This window comes from Drosophila albomicans, chromosome 3 (genome assembly GCF_009650485.2).
Source record: "Drosophila albomicans strain 15112-1751.03 chromosome 3, ASM965048v2, whole genome shotgun sequence".
Lineage (NCBI taxonomy): Eukaryota > Metazoa > Arthropoda > Insecta > Diptera > Drosophilidae > Drosophila > Drosophila albomicans.
The window spans coordinates 3,935,963-3,955,030 of record NC_047629.2 but is presented as its reverse complement, the minus strand read 5'-3'; the positions used below and the strand labels follow the sequence as shown (position 1 = coordinate 3,955,030).

The window sequence follows — 19,068 nt, the reverse complement described above, 5'->3', positions numbered from 1 at the left end:
ACAATGCTTTAAGCAATTAGCTCTTTGCTAATGCATTTCATTTAACTGCGGGCAGACACAATTGTTCATATGCTCACAAACACAAGTGTGTGTCTCACTGTGTGGCATGCTCTGATATATGTACGTATGCAGACGAGGCAATATAATTATAGGCAAAGGAGGCCCGCAACTGTTGCAAGTAATGAACAAAGAAGCTGAACGCAGACCGAGGAGCACTTACTTTTTAAAGCGAAAAATGTAGCAATGGAAAATGGAAAAATTTGCGTGTCGCTTTACAAAAGTTTCCCCCTTAGCTGGCATTGATTTTAATTGATGGCAACGGCTAGCGGTAGAGGCCGTGTGGCAAGTAACTTGGCTGATAATTGAAACAACATTTCAGCTGAGTTAGTGGCAAAGTGCCAGCTAATTGTATTAGGACACATGCATAGACAACGAAAAACACTCTGATCCCGCGATTCCTTGTGCTTCCTTTGGCGCTACCCGCATCACAACTTCTTGGCAATCAGAACTTGGCAGCGTGGCGAGACTTGCTCGTCAAATAGCTGCTCGTAGCGCACTTCCACACGCAACTGTTGCTCCGCTGCCGCCTCTCGCAGGTAGCACAGTCTGTCATAAAGCAGCAGGTTCTCACAGAGTTTCTATTGGGCGGAGTAGACTTTGTTTAAAAAGTTGCGACGGGCCTCAAAAGAAGAACTCACCTGTATGCTGGTCTGCAGACAGCACAACGCCTCGGCCAGATGACTGCCGCGTCCCTCGGAGTAACGTTCGTTGATTTGCCGAAAGCGCGTCTCGTGGCTTGGACGCCAACTCAGGAGTTGTGCTGTGAGGCGGGAATGTAGCTGGTATCGCAGACATAAGCCATTAAAGTCATGTGTAGTCTGCTGAGATTTGGGCTGCACCTTCACCAGCTCATCAGGATCGTCGCTGACCGCATTGGCCAGCGCACGCCAGTACATCTGGTGTCCATGCTCGGCATGAGCAGCGGAATCCTTACGCCAACGCGAGCTTGTCTCCTGGCAAGCCAGGCGCAAGAAGGGACGATTGAAGCAGCACACGGCCAGATTAGCTGTGGCTTTATTTAGCGCACTGCTAAGGGGAAAGTTAACAAAGGGGGAGCTCACCAGGTCATCGATACCTTCGCGGAGTGCCAGCTTATGGTAGCAGCAGGGCATGATGAGGAGCGACCGCACTTGCGGCATTGTCAGGAACAATCTCATGGCACTGACGCTTAAATCCGCGCACGCATGCAAACCAATTATCGCCATAGTTATCGTAGTTAATTCTGGCGACAGTCCGTGGCTTTGGGCCAACTCCGAGGTATGCGCCTCGATGCGGTCCCGACATTGGGCGTCTGCTGAGACGAATTCCTGCCTGTAGCTAATTGAGTTAAGTGCCTTTTGTGGCATCAACTTTTCGCAGCGTTGCTGTGCTGATATCACGCGCTGCTCATCCGCTTCCAGGCCGAGTATCAAATAGTTATCGTTAAGTTGAAGCAACGCTTCGCTCAGGTATCCCAGCCCCGAGCCCAAGTCAACAAGCAGTTGTGTCTCAGCCTTGGCGCAGTGCTCATGGATGTTGGCGGCCAACTGCTCGATTTCATGCAACTTTTTGCGTCCTATTTTTCGATTCTGATTGCTGCACTTACTTGGCACTTTCCTTGGAGCAGTTGGTGTATGTGCCTCTGGTATCATCTTGGCGATTTGTTGGCGAAGGTCTTGCAATTCATTCGGGCAATCCTCTAAAGGAACGTGCACAAAAGGGAATGTGTTCAGACTTTCATTTGACGCGCTTAGGAAATAGTCCTTGAATACTTTTGGCATGCGATCGAGAGCCTTGATACAGGAAGTATTGGCTTCACTATAAATCCAAGAGTAATTCTCTAAAAATTCTACAGCGGATTTGAAATATGATTCGTCATTGTCAAAAGCTTTCGGCAGCGACATTTCTGAAAAGAAAACAAGACTATTGTGAAACTACTCTTTAAAGTCAAACTGATTTCTAATCTTATCTGAGGGGTTTTACTAATAACAGTAATTAATATAAGAATGTTCACACATAATGATCTGATGGCGCCATCTAGCGACCAATAGACATATGTGCAATATTTGAGCTTGCTCCTCATTGCATTAATTTGGTTTGGTTTGGTTTAAAATTTTCAGTTTACTTTAAGCAAATATGCATACACCAAATTAAAAAAAAGTACCCTAGCGTAACTTCCAAGAGCAAAAAACACAAACTTTCACAAAAGTATTCCATTCATTCTCCACCAAGCTAATTAAGCAACAGTTTTTTGTTTGTTGAAAGACAACGTCATTTAAATATCCTTTAATAACAATTATTTAACGTTTGCGATAGAGAAGAACGAACAAAAAGAAGAAAAAAGGCCAATCGTAATTATCTTAATTGAGAATACGATCAAAAACAGAACAAATGTTGAATGTGAGTATGAGGTTATGCATAACTATTTACAGTCTTATTTCTTATTACAAAAAGCTACACTTAGGATATGACATTCCATTTCAATCCGGATTTCTCATTATCCAGTTTATCGTTGGCTGGCCCCAAGATGACTTTTCCAAAGTGTTTGGGTTCTTCCTTAAAATATTTGTCAATTACAGATCGCAGCTCATCGACGGTGACTGAGAGCACACGAGAACGATATTTGACAAACATCTCATGTGAAACACCATAGAGGAAGTTGTCAATGCCAATGTTCCCCGGTGCAGTTGGTGAATCCAGTTGCTGCAGCACGCCTAGCTTCGATTCGAAAAGTGTCTGCTGATCCAGTTTTTCGTTCTCGGCTTGCAGCCACTCGTAAGTATTGTCGAATGCTCGAAGTGTCTTAATAGAGTGCGGATCGCGATAGCTGAAGAAGCTAAAAATGCCATCGGAACCAATCTTGGCGCCAGCGCCATATGCTCCATTCTGTTCACGAACCACCGGCAACAGATACTTGGCAGAAATCAATTTCGCCAGCACCCGCAACACTGGATGATCCTCATGCAAATAGGGCACGGCAAAGAACGTTTTCGAGCAGTAATTGACAGGAATATTCATTAAATAATGTTGCAGACCGGGCTGCAGCAAATTTATGTCAATATCCGTCTTCATCTCTTCATGACTTGGCAAACTATTCACAAATCGCGTATAATGTTCCAAGGCAGTCGATTGATAAGCTGCCGAGCTGTTAATTGCAGCACGCATATTGTTCTTGCTGAAGACTTTGGATCCAATGCTCTTTAACCTATCCCGAATGTCGCCAGTGCTCGTTTCCTGCACGTACTTCTTCATAAATCCTATGTGATCCAATCCCGACAACAATGATTTCAATTGCCCAGCATCTGTGACTAGTCCAGCGGCACTTAACATGGCGTACAAATGTCCAGAGCTTGTGATGCCCACAGATATATTTGAAATATAGTTCTCAATCAGCATCTGCAGACGATCCGTGTCTTCCAATTTAAAGTTGAGCAACAACTCTTCGCTTAGACAGAACATGTCCGAAACATTCTTATCAAGTGCATGCGTCGTCATCATCAATCCAAGGCGATATGTCTTCGCATCCTTTACATTCTCGACAAAGTTTAGCTTAAAGTCGATGCCAGCCGTCTTAGAAAGAACCAATTTGTCGAACTCACGGAAATCGCGGCTATTTGTGCCCATATCGTTGATCACATTGCAGAAGAGAGGCACTAGCATGATCTCCTCTCGTGTTAGTCCAGTGATATTGAACAAGCACTTTAAATAGGTGATTTCGTTGGTGGGCACCTTACACAACTGGGTGGGAACATTTTGAACAGTCTCCATAGTAATTTGAGGCAACTTTGGCGGCTCCTTGACGTCGGTCAGCGACAAGCAGGGCAACACATCAGTATTAACAATCGATTTTTGAGATGCCTCCAGTTTGAGGCCATTCTGATAGATCTCGTCTAACTTTTTACTGTCGAGCGCACTAATCTTTTGTTTAAGCATCTCAGCCTCAGCCTGTTTGAAATTCTCCTCGTACATTTCATCTGGCGACATTGTCAGTGTGAGTCTATGTGTGTTATTGCTTGAGAAATATTTCTCAACCTTCTCTTGCAGATAGTTCTTATTTTCCTTTAATCTCTGTCGCAGTGTAGCAATCATTTCCGATACTCGCAGATTAGCGACAACATCACCCTCATGATTCCATAACGATGTAGAGTTGAATAGTAAAGCGTTGCCAAAGTGAGGACTCTGGTGTTTCAATGACAATTCCAGATTATGAAGTACACTTTTGATATGCTGCGGCTCAAAGCCTTCTTTGATCGTAGTCTGCACAGTCTGCTCAAAAAGTTCGTTGAACTTCTTGAAATCCTCAACCTTTAGATCCTGTAGACCCACTACGAAATAGGTATCCTTGCAATCGGCCGAGAAGCCAGTGGTTTGATTGTAGCCGCCAGAAAAGTTTGGTTCTATTAGGTTCTTGTAGAAAGCCGAGTTAGGGCCACGAACCATTACTTCCGATAGAACGTTCAATTCAAAACTCTCCTGTATATCGGTTATGTCAGACATCAGCAAACCAATTGCTATTTGATTCTGTCGATCGAAGCTGGCGCCCATGCGATCCAGTCTGCTGGGTATGTGGACATTACGAGGCTGCTTCCAGCGTTCCTGCGGTGGAATACGGCTGTAGGAGTTGTCAATACGCTCATGATGAGAAAGGTATTCCTCATCCACAAACTTGAGTGTCTTCTCCAGATCAAAGGAGCCGTAGCAGAAGATGCGCGCATTACTTGGATGATAGTATTTGTCATGGAACTCAACCAAATCTTTGTGGGACAGCTTAGGAATCTCTAAAGGATTACCACCCGAACAGAAGCCGTACGTGTGACTGGGCAGCATGTTGTTCAGCAAGTTTTGGATAAACACTTGCGAGTTCTCTGAGAATGCACCTTTCATTTCGTTGTAGACTACACCTTTAATAATGAGTTCAGAGTCGCGATTTTGCAAATCCGTGTGCTCCAGACGCCAACCTTCCTGCAGAAAGTCTAGATATGCAAGATTCGGTCTGAAAAATGTATATTATAGATCATAAGACTCTTCTTTTAGTAATTTCAGACACTACTTACCTAAAGACGGCATCCAGGTAAATCTTCTGCAGGTTGCGGAAATCAACCTCGTTCATGGTTGAGAAGGGATACAGCGTGTAATCGGGCCCAGTCAAGGCATTCATAAATGTGGCAACCGATCGATTGAGCATTTTGAAAAAGGGATCTCGAACTGGAAAATTCTTGGAGCCGCACAAGGACAGATGCTCCAATATATGAGGCATGCCTGTCGAATCGAATGGCGTCGTCCGGAAGTTAATGGAGAACACATTGTTGGTATCCTTGCGGTCAATATACCAGAATTCTGTCCCTGTGCCCAAATGCCGCAGAGTGCACGAAGTCAGTTCAAAGTCGGGTATATACTCGATACGCTCGCACTGGAATCCATTATATATCTTGCCCTCGCTATATTTGTATTGCCGATCTGTGTTTATATGCGGCATTCGATCGATCCCTTGTGTTGCAACTTCCAGCTTTGGGTTGACAACGCCGCGAATTCCATTAGCCTTGTTGTTGTTCGACTTGAAATTTCGTCTGACGATTTGGCTGTGCAGCACGCTATTAGGGCGTGGCACCGCCTTTAACCATTGTAGGCGTGTCAACATTTCTGTGAGCGAGCGAGTTGTCTATAAATAATAAGTACACAATACAAGTTGCAGATGATTGCTAAATGAAAGCATCGGGCGACATGAATTGTGACAAAGTAACCACAATATGAAACACGGAACTTAAGTTTTCAGTTTTTGTATGCAGAGTTACATCAGCCGGCATTCATATATGCATGTGTTTTTCTTGCTACCTATGTATGTATGTATGCCTCCAGAAATTTAGTATTTTTCAAAAAGAAACTGATTGAAATTCCATAACTTATTATATGCAATGTTCTGCTCAAATAAATTTGCATTTTGATATTCACAAATATATTTTAAATAAAAGATTTTACTTGCCAGCTATAATCAATGGGTCCAGATGTAGACTTGGTGAAGCATCGATTGGCACTATCGATGTATCGATTTTTGTAAACATTTATTTATTTTAACAAGCATCGATAATTTTTACCATTCTGCTGTTTAGGTGTGTTTGTCCATTTTAGTATTTTTTATTTCAGTTTTATTCCGATAAATATACTAAAATACTTTCAATGCTGGTCACATTTTCAATAAACCGCATTTTATTTAGTTATTTCATAAAACTTTTATTATAAAAGTGAACCTGTAAAAGTGACTGTAAAACTTGCTTGTGCATAAAATTAAAAAAACACTGAAGATAATTACATGAAATTGTGGAGTCTCCTGATAAACAACGCTTCAGAAAAATGCGGTGATTGTCAAATATAAAATGGGTACGTTAATGACAAGCAACCGTTATGTTTGACGTGTGTATAAAAATAGCTACTATGCAAACAGAAATACGCACAGATAGGAACATATGAACGTGCAAATGATACAGAAAGTAGTTTAGAAATTATAAAATTCATAAGAATAAGTGTCATTTAAAACTGCGTTTTCAATACAACTCAGTAGATTTTTATTTTTATTTGATATCGAAATCTGAATTTTAAGTAATACGCAATGAAAGAAATTTCACTACTCCTACAATTAATTTGACATTTCACTTGTTTCATCGCTTTCGTCATCAACTTCTATTTCTACTGATTTCCGACCAATAACACATTTGCCAAAGTGTTTTGATTCGTTCTTAAAGTACTTCTCAATGACATTTAAGACTTCGTTTACAGTTACAGCCAAAACACGAGCACGATAATTGAAATATATATCATAAGTGGCACCCAAGACAAAGCTATCCGAATTAATTTCGCCAGGTGCAATTGGCCAGTCCACCAATTGTAGCACGGCAAGTTTAGCTTCGAAAACAGCTTGTTGGTCAATTTTACAATTTCCTGTTTGTAGCCACTCGTAGGTCTTATCGAATACCTCAATTGTTTTCGCAGAGTGTGGATCACGATAGCTGAAGAAGTTAAAAAGTCCGTCAAACCCAATTTTAGCACCAGCACCGTAAGCTCCATTCTGTTCTCGCACCACAGGCAACAGATACTTGGCAGTTAGAATCTTGGCCAACACTCGTAACGCCGCATGATCTTCATGCACATAGGGAACTGCAAAAATAGTCTTCGAACAAAAATTTAATGGCATATCTAGATTGTAATGTCGAAAAGAAGGCTCCTGCAAAAATATCTCTTTGGTATTTATCATCTGGTGTTGAGTAGGTAAATGTGTAAGAAATCTTTCATAATTTCCCAAAATAGAAGATACGGTTTTTTCCGATGTATTAATGGCAACTCGCAAATTATTCCTGCTAAAGACCTTGGATCCAATACTCTTTAGACTGTCTCGAATGGCCTCAATACTATTTTCTTTGACATACTTTTTCATATAGTCCACGTGATCGACGCCTGTTAATAAGGACTTCAATCGGCCAGCATTAGTTACTAATGCAGAAGATCCCATCATGGCATACAAATGTCCGTTGCTTCTTACATTTAATGAGAACTTTGAGATATAATTTTTTATAAGCATCTTGAGGCGATCTGTATCATCCAGCCGAAAGTTGAGCAATAATTCTTCGCAAAGTCTAAACATAAGATCCACATTCTTGTCGACGGCATAGGTTTTCATTAGGAGTCCCAGGTGATAAGACTTTCCATCCGTTACGCTCTCTACCACCTTCGGAGTGAAGACTATACGAGCCATTTTCGACCGCACAAGATTGTCGAATTGGCGGTAGTCGTGATTTGAGGTTCCCATTTCGCTAACTACGCTACAAAACAAAGGCAAGAGCATAGAATCGTTTAGACTTAAGCCTGTAGTATTGAACATGCAGTTGAGATACGTTATTCCAGCTAAGGGCTCATGACTAATCAGTGTGGGTACACTTCGAAGGGTTAATTCGTTCATTTTTGGTCGCGGGAAAGGTTTTTGCACGTCATTTATTGATAAACATGGCAGGACTTCAATATCTTGCGGCGCTTTTTGAAAAGCCTCCAATTTGAGACCATTTTCATAAATTTGTTCAAACTCTTCATCGCTAGTTTCCTTCAATTTTTTTAAAAGTAGTTTCGATTCAGATAGCTGCCTCTCAATCTCCTGACACTCATTAGGCCGCATAGTTATTATAAGCTTATGTGGATTGTTGATATAATACTTCTCTATTTTCTGTTTAAAATAGTTTGGATTATCCTTTAATTTGTTGCGCAATTTGGAAAACAATTCAGAGATTCGTAGGTTGGAGACTACATCACCATCATGATTCCATAATACAATAGATTTATAAAGCAGATGCCTGCATTCGCTTTGTTGCTTCAATGTCAGCTCATAATTGCAGAGAACACTTTCGATATGCTGTGAATCAAAGCCCTCGATACTAGCCTTATGTAGTGTATTATCAAAGAGCTCTTCAAACAATTCCAAATCGTCTTCGGAAACATGTTGCAAGCCCACAGTGAAGTACGTATCCTTACGATTTGGTACATGACCTGTCCACCTAATATAACCTCCTGAAAAGTTAGGTTCAACCATGCTTTTGTAGAAGGGAGAGTTTGGGCCACGTATCAATAATTCAGCAAGTATTTTCAACTCAAAGTTTTCTTGGATATCTGTAATATCACACAAAAGTAATCCAATTGCTATTTGGTTTTGCCGGTCTATGCTTGGTCCCATGGTGTCTGGTCGACCTTGAATGCAGACTCGACGTGGTTCAGACCATCGTTTTTCTGAGGGTATGCAACTGAAAGAGGAATCCATGCGATCATAGTGCGATAGGTATTCCTTATCGACAAATTCCAGAGTTTTCTCCAGATCAAAAGAGCCATAGCAGAAGATGCGTGCATTGCTTGGGTGGTAATATTGACGATGGTAATTTACCAAATCTTCGTGAGTTAACTTTGGCATCTCAAGCGCATTTCCTGCTCCCATGTGTCCATATGCGTGACTCGGCAGAATGTTGTTAAGCATCTTCTGTTTAAGTAATATGTTGTTGTCTGCGTAGGCTCCCATCATTTCGTTGTAGACCACGCCCTTAAATACTATGTCAGAGTTTCGGTCATGCACGTCCTTGTGCTCCAAACGCCAACCCTCTTGTAAAAAGTCCAAATATAACAAGTTGGGTCTGCATTATCAAAATATGTTATATTTTATTTAAACTAAACAATTAATGTTACATACCTGAACACTGCGTCCATATAAATCATCTGCAGATTTCTGAAGTCAACCTCGTTCATAGATGATACGGGATATATTGTGTAATCAGGTCCTGTCATGGCATTCATGAAAGTAGCAACTGAACGATTGCGCATTTTAAAGAACGGATCTCGAACGGGATATTTTTTAGAACCGGCCAATGTGAGATGCTCCAAAATGTGAGGCAGTCCCGTTGAGTTGAACGGCGTAGTGCGGAAATGAATTGAAAATGAATTTTCAATGTGATTGCGATCGAGATACCAGAATTCTGTGCCTGTGCCAAGGTGTCTCAAAGTGCATGACATTAATCCATAGTCTGGAATAGACTCAACACGTTCGCATCGGAATCCTTGATATACATGGCCTTCTTTATACCTGTAATTCTGTCCGTATATTATATAAGGTATATCCCTGTCGATTCCTATATCAGTCTTCACTTTGGCACTGCTCACAATATGCTCCACTGGAGTTGAATTTTGTAATGGGGACTTTATGTGCAGTACCCTTGCCATTGGTTGCTGCACCGACTTAATGTAATTTAGACGTCTTAACATTTTGAAAATTTAGTAATTTAGAAAATTTGGATGAAAGGCAAAGATAAATTGTATTTTATGAATGATTTACTGATTTAAAGTATTTTCTCAGTATATGTGATGTGAAGTAAAGTGTGTAAACTGAGCAACTGAATTATGGCTACTCTTCCTTTGTAAGGAGTGTCGAGTCGTTTAAGAAAATTCGTTAAAATTGCATTTAAAATTATGTTATTAAACAAATACATATAGGACTTCAGGACTTCCGATAACAATAATAGAAATGTTATAAATGGCAAAAACGCAGTTCCATCAGAATTTGTATAAAACTGTTTAGTTTCAATTTTGTTTTGCTGTTACGCGTTAAACGACATTATGGAACTTCTATCGATAATAAATAAATCTCAATGACACTGTTTGGTAATAAAATTACATTTTATTCTCCTCCACAAATGTTTTTTGTTGTCTTTGAAAAGTTGTGCAATCTTATACATATTACAATTTTGAACATATTATATTTTATTTATACAAATGTAATGGAAAGTATTTTACATTTATGTTGAAATTTCGCTACTTTTCACCCGTTCTTAGGATACTGGTCCCAAAATACATTTGCCAAAGTGTTTCGATTCGTTTTTAAAGTATTTCTCAATGAGATTTTGTACTTCGGGCAAAGTTACCGATAACACACGAGAGCGGTATTTTAAATTCATATCATAGTTGGAGCCGAATGTAAAGCTTTCTAGAGTGATTTCGCTAGGACAAATTGGCCAGTCTACCAGTTGCAAGACGGCAAGCTTAGCTTCAAATAGAGCTTGCTCATCAAGTTGGTGGCTTTCGGCTTGCAACCACTCGTAAGTTTTATCAAAAACTTCCATCGACTTTGTTACATGTGGATCACGAAAGCTGAAAAAGTTAAAAAGACCGTCAAATCCTATTCTGGCTCCAGCATCATAAGCTCCAATCTGTTCCCTTATGATGGGCAATAGATATTTGGCAGTAATAAGTTTGCCCAGCACTCGAAGCGCAGCATGATCCTTATGTGCATAAGGAACTGCAAAAAAAGTCTTTGCACAAAAGCTTAAAGGCATACTCAAATCGTAGTGTCGGGAAGACGGTTCCAGCAAGAATATCTCATTGGAGTCTGAAGTCTGATCCATAGTAGGTAAGTGGCTTACAAATCTTTCACAGTCTTCCACAATGGTAGATAGATTATTTTCCGATGTATTAATTGCAATACGCAAATTGTTTCTGCCAAAAACCTTAGATCCAATACTTTTTAGACTGTCTCGAATGGCCTCAATACTATTCTCCTTGACATATTTTTTCATATAGTCTACATGATCGACGCCTGATAATAAAGACTTCAATCGGGATGCATTGGTTACCAATGCAGATGAACCCATCATGGCATACAGGTGTCCAGTGCTAATAACGTTATTTCCCAACTTAGATATATAATTTTTTATGAGCATTTCGAGGCGTTCCGTATCTGCCACCTGAAAGTTGAGCAATAGCTCTTCACAGAGTCCAAACATGTCGCTCACATTCTTGTCGAGGGCATATGTCTTCATTAGAAGTCCTAAGCGATATGTCTTGCCATCCGTCACGCTCTCCACTACCTTTGCCAGGCATTCCACACGCGCCATTTTTGCTTGAAGGAAATCGTTGAATTGGCGGTAATCGTGCTTTGAGGTTCCCATTTCAGTGAACACGTTGCAAAACAAAGGCAAGAGCATAGCGTCGTTTATACTTAATCCGGAGGTATTGAACATGCAGTTGAGATAAGTTATCCCCGCGAAGGGCTCTTGGCTGATCATTGTGGGAACATCTTGAAGGCTTATATCCATTATTTGTGGGCGCGGAAAGGGATTCTGCACGTCGTTTATTGATAAACATGGTAGAATCTCAATATCTTGAGGTGCTTTTTGGAAAGCCTCCAGCTCGAGGCCTTTCTCATAAATTTGTTCAAACTTATCATCGCTAATTTCTTCCAGTTTTTCTAAAATCAGTTTCGACTCAGCAATCTGTCTTTCGATCTCATAGGACTCAGTAGGCTGCATGGTTATCGTGAGCTTATGCGTATTATTGATTAAATATTTTTCTACTTTTTCGTTAAAATAGTTTGGATTCTCTTTCAATTTGTTTCGTAACTTTGCAAACATCTCTGAGTCTCGTAGGTTTGATACAACATCGCCCTCATGATTCCATAATACTATAGACTTATATAGCAGATTCTTGTAGTCTCTTTGTTGCTTTAGATTGTCTAACTCTAAGTTGCTGACGACACTTTCAATATGTAGTGAGTCAAAGCCTTCCTTACTTGCTTTATACACTGTGTTGTCAAAGAGCTCCTCAAACAATTCCACATTCTTCATTGTAACGTCTTGCAACCCGACAGCAAAATACGTATCTTTGCAATCTGGCAAATATCCTGTCCACTCAGTGTAACCGCCAGAGATTTTGGGCTCTATCATGCTCTTGTAAAAAGGCGAGTTGGGGCTCCGAATCAACAATTCGGAAAGTACTTTTAACTCAAAGGTCTCCTGAATATCGAGTATATCACACATCAGCAGTCCTGTTGCTACTTGATTCTGGTGGTCGATGCCAGGACCCATAGGGTTTAACCTACTTTGTATACACGCTTGACGTGGCTCAGACCAACGATCCTCCGGCGGTGTTCGACTGAATGAGGTATCTATGCGATCATAGTGGGATAGATATTCCCTATCGATAAACTCAAGTGTCTTCTCCAGATCAAAGGAGCCACAGCAGAAGATTCGTGCATTACTTGGATGGTAATATTGACGATGGTAATTAACCAATTCTTCATAAGACAGTTTTGGGATCTCCGAAGGGTTGCCTGCCGTAGAGTGACGATATATGTGACTAGGCAGAATGTGATTTAGCATTGTATGTTTGAAAGACGTGGAATTATCCGAATATGATCCTATCATTTCGTTATAGACTATGCCTTTAATAACAATGTCAGAATTCCTGTTATGAACGTCCTGGTGCTCAAGGCGCCAACCCTCCAGCAAAAAGTCCAAATGCAACAAGCTGGGTCTGTAATATCATTAAAAATTAAAGAGTAATATAACAACAGAGGAATGAAATGCTAAAATTTTAGAATATTTGGAATTGAAAATAGATATTTGAAAGACCACTTCCCCAAAGTTTTAAAAATAAATATTTTGGATTTGTATCTTAAGCAACATAAATATAAATCCATGCAAATATAAGAGTATAGATTGAATTGAAAATTATGAAAGTTATGAAAATTATTATATAGCACGATACAATTTTGAAAACTATGCCGTGTACGAATTACAACCACATTTATGTTATCATTTGGTTGGTGTTTGTAAAAATATGTAACTCTTCTAATGGGAAATGATATATTCTAAACCGAGCGGAAAAATTGTACATAGTACATACCTGAATACCGCATCCAAGTAAACTTTCTGAAGGTTTCTGAAATCGGCTTCGTTCATAGTTGCAAATGGAAACATTGTGTAATCTGGTCCAGTCATAGCATTCATAAAATTAGCAACTGTTCGACTAACCATTTTGAAAAAGACATCTCGAACTGGCAAATTTTGTGAACCACATAAAACAAGATGCTCCAAAACATGAGGGATCCCCGTTGAGTCGAGTGGATTGGTTCGAAAATTAATGGAAAACAAGTTATTAATATCGTTGCGATCAAGGTACCAGAACTCAGTGCCTGTGCCAATGTGTCTTAAAGTACATGACATTAGTCCGTAGTCTGTGATGGGCTCAACACGTTCGCATAAAAATCCTTGGTATACGCGACCTTCTTTGTATTTGTAATTCTGTCCATCTATTATATAGGGCATATCTCTGTGGACTTTGATATCTGGCTTTACTTTGGCACTGCTCACAACACTTTCGATTGAAGTGGAGTGTAAAGCGGAGTTTATGTGCAATACCTTTATCAAAGGGCGCTGCACAGATTTTAAGTAATTTAAACGTCTTAACATTTTCAAACAGAATAATTTAGAAACCAAAAAGAAAGAAATAAGAAGTAATGTGGATGAATAAAAAGTATTAATTTTAGAATTTTTCAAAATGTTTGAAGTAAAATGCTGAGGTTAATTGGTCAATCTAGAAAAAATCAAAGAAAAAGGCCAACGATGTAATGAGACATTGTTTTGAGTCAAGGAGCTTATACGGACAGATGAACAAATATGGGTATCTCCTTTCTTGTTGACATCAATCATGATCGGAGATGCATCACATTTGAATTTCGCTTAAAAACAATGAACACAACGAAACACCTGCTACGCTTAATTAACTTCTACATCAACAGATCAACCAAAGTGGACCACAATATTGCAACAAATTCTGCATTCCATATCTTGGCAGATCGAAATATGACTACGAGTACGTACAATTTTTATTGACTCAATTGAGCCTCAACAATTATACTTTTATACTTTTACATTAACATCCTTAAACATTTCTTTAACTTCTATTACTTTTGATTTTGGTCCTAAAATACATTTTCCAAAGTGCTTCGGTTCGTTCCTATAGTATTTCTCAATGATATTTTGGACATCATCCAGAGTTACAGCCAATACACGACTGCGATATTGCAAATAAATATCATACGTAGCACCCAAGACGAAGCTGTCTAAGCCGACTTCGCCTGCACTAATCGGCCAATCCACGAGCTGCAACGCGGCAAGTTTAGCCTCAAAAAGCGATTGCTCATCGAGTTTGTCCCTATGTGTTTGCAGCCATTCGTAGGTCTTGTCAAAAATGTCCATTGTTTTTGCAGCATTAGGATCACGATAGCTGTGAACATTAAAGAGCCCATCAAATCCTATCCTGGCGCCAGCACCATATGCTCCGTTTTTCTCCCGCACCACAGGCCACAAATATTTGGAAGTGAGGAATTTTGCCAATACTCGTAGAGCAGGATGATCCTCATGCGCGTAAGGAACTGCAAAGAATGTCTTTGCACAAAAGCTTATAGGCATATCTATATTGTAGTAGCGGAAAGATGGTTCCAGCAGGAATATTTCCTTAGAATCTACAGTCTGCTTTATTGTAGGTAAATGGGTTAAAAATCTTTCATAGTCGCCCAAAACGTTAAATACATTATTCTCCGATGTATTAATTGCAACACGCAAATTACTTCTGCTAAATATCTTAGATCCAATACTCTTTAGACTGTCTCGAATGGCCTCAATACTATTCTCCTTGACATACTTCTTCATATAATGTATGTGGTCAACTCCTGATAACAATGACTTCAATTGGGCTGCGTTGGTTACCAATGCAGAGGAACATAGCATGGCATGCAAGTCTCCAGTTTTTTTAACTTCTAATTTTAACTTCGAAATATAATTTCTTATAAGAATTTTGAGCAGTTCCGTATCTTCAAACTGAAAGTTGAGCAACAAGTCTTCACAAATGCGAAACATATCACATACATTTTTGTCAAGAGCATATGTCTTCATTAGGAGCCCCAGGCGATAAGTCTTACAATCCGTAACGTTCTCCACGATTTTAGCCGTACACTCTACACGTGCCATTTTTGATAGAAGAAGATTGTCGAATTGGCGGTGGTCGTGATTGGAAGATCCCATTTCACTGAACACTCTACAGAATAATGGCAAGAGAATCGCATCGTTCAGACTCAATCCAGTGGTATTGAACATGCACTTGAGGTAGGTTATCCCCGCTATGGGCTCATGGTTAATCATTGTGGAGACACCACGAAGGGTTAATTCGTTTATTTGTGGTCGCGGAAAAGGTTTTTGCACATCGTTGATTGATAAACACGGCAAAACTTCAATATTTTGAGGTGCTTTTTGGAATGCCTCAAGTTTGAGGCCATTTTCATAGATCTTTTCAAAATCTTGGTCGCTAGTTCCCTCAAGTTTTCTTAGAATTAATTTTGCTTCAGCTTGTTGCCTCTCAATCTCATGGAACTCATTTGGCCGCATGGTTATTGTGAGCTTATGCTTATTATTAATGAAGTATTTTTCTATTTTTTGCTCGAAATACTTAGGATTATTTTTTAATCTGTCTCTTAGTGTTTCAAACATGTCAGATATTCGTAAATTTGATACAACATCACCATCATGATTCCACAATACCGTGGATTTATATAACAGACGCTTGTATTCGCTTTGTTGTTTGCGGAGCAGCTCGAGAGCACTAAGAATAGCTTCGACATGCTTCGAATCAAAGCCTTCTCTGCTAGCTTTATACACTGTATCGTCGAAAAGAACCTCGAATAATTCCACATCATCGTCCGCAACATCTTGCAATCCTACATTAAAATAAGTGTCTCTGCAAGTTGGCAAATATCCTGTCCATTTGGTGTAACCGCCAGAGAAGTTAGGTTTTATCATACTCTTATGGAATGGAGAATTGGGCCCACGAAACAACAATTCGGAAAGTACTTTCAGTTCAAAATTCTCTTGGATGTCGGTTACATCACACATCAGCATGGCGATTCCTACTCGGTTTTGGTGGTCCAAATTAATACTGGAGTCTGGTCTACCCTGAATAGATGCATAACGGGGTTTAGACCAACGATCTTCTGAAGGTGTGCTACTGAACGATGTATCTATACGATCATAGTGGGATAGATATTCCTTATCGATAAATTCAAGTGTCTTCTTCATATCAAAAGAGCCATAGGAAAATATGCGTGCATTACTCGGATGATAATATTTTCTATGGTATTTGATCAGATCTTCGTGTTCCACATTTGGGATTTCAAGTTGGGTGCCCGTCGCTATGTGTCCATATGAGTTATTAGGCAGAAGATAATTAAGCATCTTTTGTTTGAAAAACCTTGAATTATCCCCAAAGGATCCTATCATTTCATTATAGACTACTCCTTTAATTACAATATCTGAGTTCTGGTCATGAATATTTTTGTGCTCTAGACGCCAACCTTCTTGCAAAAAGTCCATAAACAACAAGTTGGGTCTGTGACAAGAATATAAATAAAATGTATTGTAAATAAAAATTCTTGATTATATACCTGAATACAGCATCCAAGTAAACTTGTTGCATGTTTCTGAAGTCGATCTCGTTCTTTGATGAAAAATGGTACATTGTGTAATCTGGTCCAGTCATAGCGTTCGTAAAAGTAGCAACTGATCGAATGATCATTTTAAAAAAAAGATCTCGAACTGGCCAATTTTTTGAGCCGCACAAAACGAGATGCTCCAAAACATGAGGCAGACCTGATGAATCCAATGGTTTAGTGCGAAAATGAATTGAAAATACATTTTGAATATCGCGACTATCGAGATGCCAAAACTCCGTGCCTGTGCCAAGATGTCTCAAGGTGCACGACATGAGTCCAAAGTCCGCAATGGGTTCAATGCGTTCACAAAGGAATCCGTGGTATATGCTTCCTTCTTTATACCTATAATTCTGACCATCTATTATGTATGGGACTTCTCTCGGAAGTTCAACATTACTTTTGACACTGCTCACGATTCCTTTCAATGAGGAAGAACTTTGTAATGGTGATTTTATATGTAACACCCTAATCAAAGGCCGTTGCAGCGACTTCACATATTTTAGATTTCTGAACATTCCGAAATTAGAAAAATTTAGAATATTTTTACAAAAGGCAATTAATTTTAAGTATTGAATTTGGATTTTTTTCAGTAAATAAACATTTTCAAATTTGAGTGACGTTACATTCATTCCACAAAATATTAAATTAATATTCTATATTTAGGAACAGGCGGAAACCAATCAAATTAAATATTAAGAAATATTAATAACAGTTATATCGAAATTATAAGTTATTTGTCTACTACTATCTACCTACATGGTAAATGGTAGCACCTCAGCACCTACAACTTTCACTGCCTCACAATAATTGTAAATTTAATACAGACGATTAAATGATTTTACCCTTATTTTCAACTGGTTTGTCTGCATCTGTCGTTCTTTTTGTGTTAAGGGCTTATAAATCAAAATTGCGCGCTATAATTTTTATACCCGCTACCCATTGCACATTGGGATGAAATGCCTTTATTTTGGCGAAAACCTAAAAAGTTCATGTTAATATATCAATAATGTTACAATTATCTCAAGCTTAGAAAAGTCCCTAGACATCGAAAATATTTAATTGGTATTTTATTGTGCAGGCCTCGACTTGCACTAGGCGTTGAAAGTCAGCTGTTCTTGGCACGTGGTGCGTGCAAGCTTGCTGACTAGTCAAGTTTCTTAATTTTGGCGTTCTCGTATTTTTAAACATTTTGACCAATTAAAATACCTTAAATTGAAAAATGTTCCGCATGGTATGTAGAAAATATTTGTATAAGTGTTTAATTATATGTGCTTTTGTGTTGTCATGTTTTAAATGAAATACGTAAGCAGTAGTTTTTTTTTAAATATTTCAATAGATGCAAGCAAGGTTTCTATTCGTCGAGGTGACTTATTAAAAATTTGGCTGGATACAAGTCGCAATGTCAACGCCTCTTTTGACTGGGTAATTCCAAATGATTTTCCGGAAAACGATTTAGAGGTGATTAAAAACAAAAAAATATAAAACATAAAAACTAAAAAAAAAAAAAAAAAAAAAAAAAAAAAATAAGAAAATGCGAAATTCACAAATAATATAAGCAGCAAATTCTCCAAGTTTAAACTTTCTAGCTTTAAAATTACGGTTATGTCCAAAATAAAGCCATTTCATCCCAATGTGCATTGGCTAGATGGGTGGTAAAACTTTGTGCTGCAGTATGTAACAGGCAGAGAAGGCATCTCCGACGCAATAAAGTATATACATATGTATATTCTTGATGAGAATTAATAGCCTAGGCGATGTGTGTAGATCCGTCTGCCTGTTCATCTTTCCATATGGCTCACTGAATCTCAGAAAATATATGACATCGAGTTATAATTGCACGCAAAACAAGTTTTGTTTTAATTTTTTCTACGCCCAGTTCCGCCACCTCATAAAATGGAATAGCAAGTGTATTTGTGAAGATACATCGATTTTGGGTACATAGAATAATACAGTATTAATGATTTCTGAAAATTAAATTGCAATCGGGTACAAATTGAAGATTGTAGTTATTTAAGAAATACTTTTGCATGGAAAAAACGCATATTGAAAATGCCTCTGCATTTACATTTTACGATTTTGATTCTCCTCGCGATTAATTATATATATTCTAGATCAGGTTCAACAGTCGAGATGATATAGCACCCATTTTTCTGTCTATCAGTAGATAGATTAATGAAAATATAATAAATTAA

The 19,068-nt window shown here is 38.9% G+C and overlaps 5 protein-coding genes across 7 annotated transcripts; all 5 read right to left on the bottom strand.

Annotated features, from left to right (window-relative positions):
- Positions 1-485: 485 nt before the first annotated feature.
- Positions 486-1,943, bottom strand: LOC117566769 (methyltransferase-like protein 25B). The gene is made up of 2 exons (XM_034246312.1): positions 699-1,943; positions 486-638 (listed from the first exon to the last, which is right to left on the bottom strand). Exons 1-2 carry the CDS (start codon positions 1,941-1,943, stop codon positions 486-488), a joined length of 1,398 nt encoding a protein of 465 aa, XP_034102203.1.
- A 440-nt stretch (positions 1,944-2,383) lies between these two features.
- On the bottom strand, positions 2,384-6,105 carry LOC117567117 (presequence protease, mitochondrial). 2 transcript variants are annotated; one of them, XM_034246920.2, is made up of 3 exons: positions 6,020-6,105; positions 5,094-5,698; positions 2,384-5,032 (listed from the first exon to the last, which is right to left on the bottom strand). In XM_034246920.2, exons 2-3 carry the CDS (start codon positions 5,675-5,677, stop codon positions 2,500-2,502), a joined length of 3,117 nt encoding a protein of 1,038 aa, XP_034102811.1. In that variant the 5' UTR covers positions 5,678-5,698; positions 6,020-6,105; the 3' UTR covers positions 2,384-2,499. The 2 variants fall into 2 exon arrangements, with proteins under 2 accessions (XP_034102811.1, XP_034102813.1); XM_034246922.2 differs by having other exon boundaries at positions 5,094-5,679; positions 6,020-6,057.
- Positions 6,106-6,575: 470 nt separating this feature from the next.
- Positions 6,576-9,931, bottom strand: LOC117567118 (presequence protease, mitochondrial-like). Its single transcript, XM_034246923.2, has 2 exons — positions 9,254-9,931; positions 6,576-9,197 (listed from the first exon to the last, which is right to left on the bottom strand). The coding sequence occupies exons 1-2, from the start codon at positions 9,820-9,822 to the stop codon at positions 6,671-6,673; spliced, it is 3,096 nt and encodes a 1,031-aa protein (XP_034102814.1). The 5' UTR covers positions 9,823-9,931; the 3' UTR covers positions 6,576-6,670.
- A 288-nt stretch (positions 9,932-10,219) lies between these two features.
- Positions 10,220-13,893, bottom strand: LOC117568817 (presequence protease, mitochondrial-like). Its single transcript, XM_034249681.2, has 2 exons — positions 13,237-13,893; positions 10,220-12,864 (listed from the first exon to the last, which is right to left on the bottom strand). The coding sequence occupies exons 1-2, from the start codon at positions 13,800-13,802 to the stop codon at positions 10,386-10,388; spliced, it is 3,045 nt and encodes a 1,014-aa protein (XP_034105572.1). The 5' UTR covers positions 13,803-13,893; the 3' UTR covers positions 10,220-10,385.
- A 233-nt stretch (positions 13,894-14,126) lies between these two features.
- On the bottom strand, positions 14,127-17,475 carry LOC117568816 (presequence protease, mitochondrial-like). 2 transcript variants are annotated; one of them, XM_034249680.2, is made up of 3 exons: positions 17,274-17,475; positions 16,829-17,218; positions 14,127-16,773 (listed from the first exon to the last, which is right to left on the bottom strand). In XM_034249680.2, the coding sequence occupies exons 2-3, from the start codon at positions 17,146-17,148 to the stop codon at positions 14,253-14,255; spliced, it is 2,841 nt and encodes a 946-aa protein (XP_034105571.1). In that variant the 5' UTR covers positions 17,149-17,218; positions 17,274-17,475; the 3' UTR covers positions 14,127-14,252. The 2 variants fall into 2 exon arrangements, with proteins under 2 accessions (XP_034105571.1, XP_034105570.1); XM_034249679.2 differs by having other exon boundaries at positions 16,829-17,475.
- Between the last annotated feature and the right edge of the window lie 1,593 nt (positions 17,476-19,068).

Coding starts and splice junctions, on each gene's coding strand:
- LOC117568816 (XM_034249679.2), bottom strand. CDS start 17,391: ATGTTCAGAAATCTAAAATATGTGAAGTCGCTGCAACGGCCTTTGATT. Junction 16,774..16,828: donor TACTTGGATGCTGTATTCAG/GTATATAATCAA, acceptor TTCTTGTCACAG/ACCCAACTTGTTGTTTATGG.
- LOC117566769 (XM_034246312.1), bottom strand. CDS start 1,943: ATGTCGCTGCCGAAAGCTTTTGACAATGACGAATCATATTTCAAATCC. Junction 639..698: donor GTCTGCAGACCAGCATACAG/GTGAGTTCTTCT, acceptor TCCGCCCAATAG/AAACTCTGTGAGAACCTGCT.
- LOC117567117 (XM_034246920.2), bottom strand. CDS start 5,677: ATGTTGACACGCCTACAATGGTTAAAGGCGGTGCCACGCCCTAATAGC. Junction 5,033..5,093: donor TACCTGGATGCCGTCTTTAG/GTAAGTAGTGTC, acceptor TACATTTTTCAG/ACCGAATCTTGCATATCTAG.
- LOC117568817 (XM_034249681.2), bottom strand. CDS start 13,802: ATGTTAAGACGTTTAAATTACTTAAAATCTGTGCAGCGCCCTTTGATA. Junction 12,865..13,236: donor TACTTGGATGCGGTATTCAG/GTATGTACTATG, acceptor ATGATATTACAG/ACCCAGCTTGTTGCATTTGG.
- LOC117567118 (XM_034246923.2), bottom strand. CDS start 9,822: ATGTTAAGACGTCTAAATTACATTAAGTCGGTGCAGCAACCAATGGCA. Junction 9,198..9,253: donor TATATGGACGCAGTGTTCAG/GTATGTAACATT, acceptor TTGATAATGCAG/ACCCAACTTGTTATATTTGG.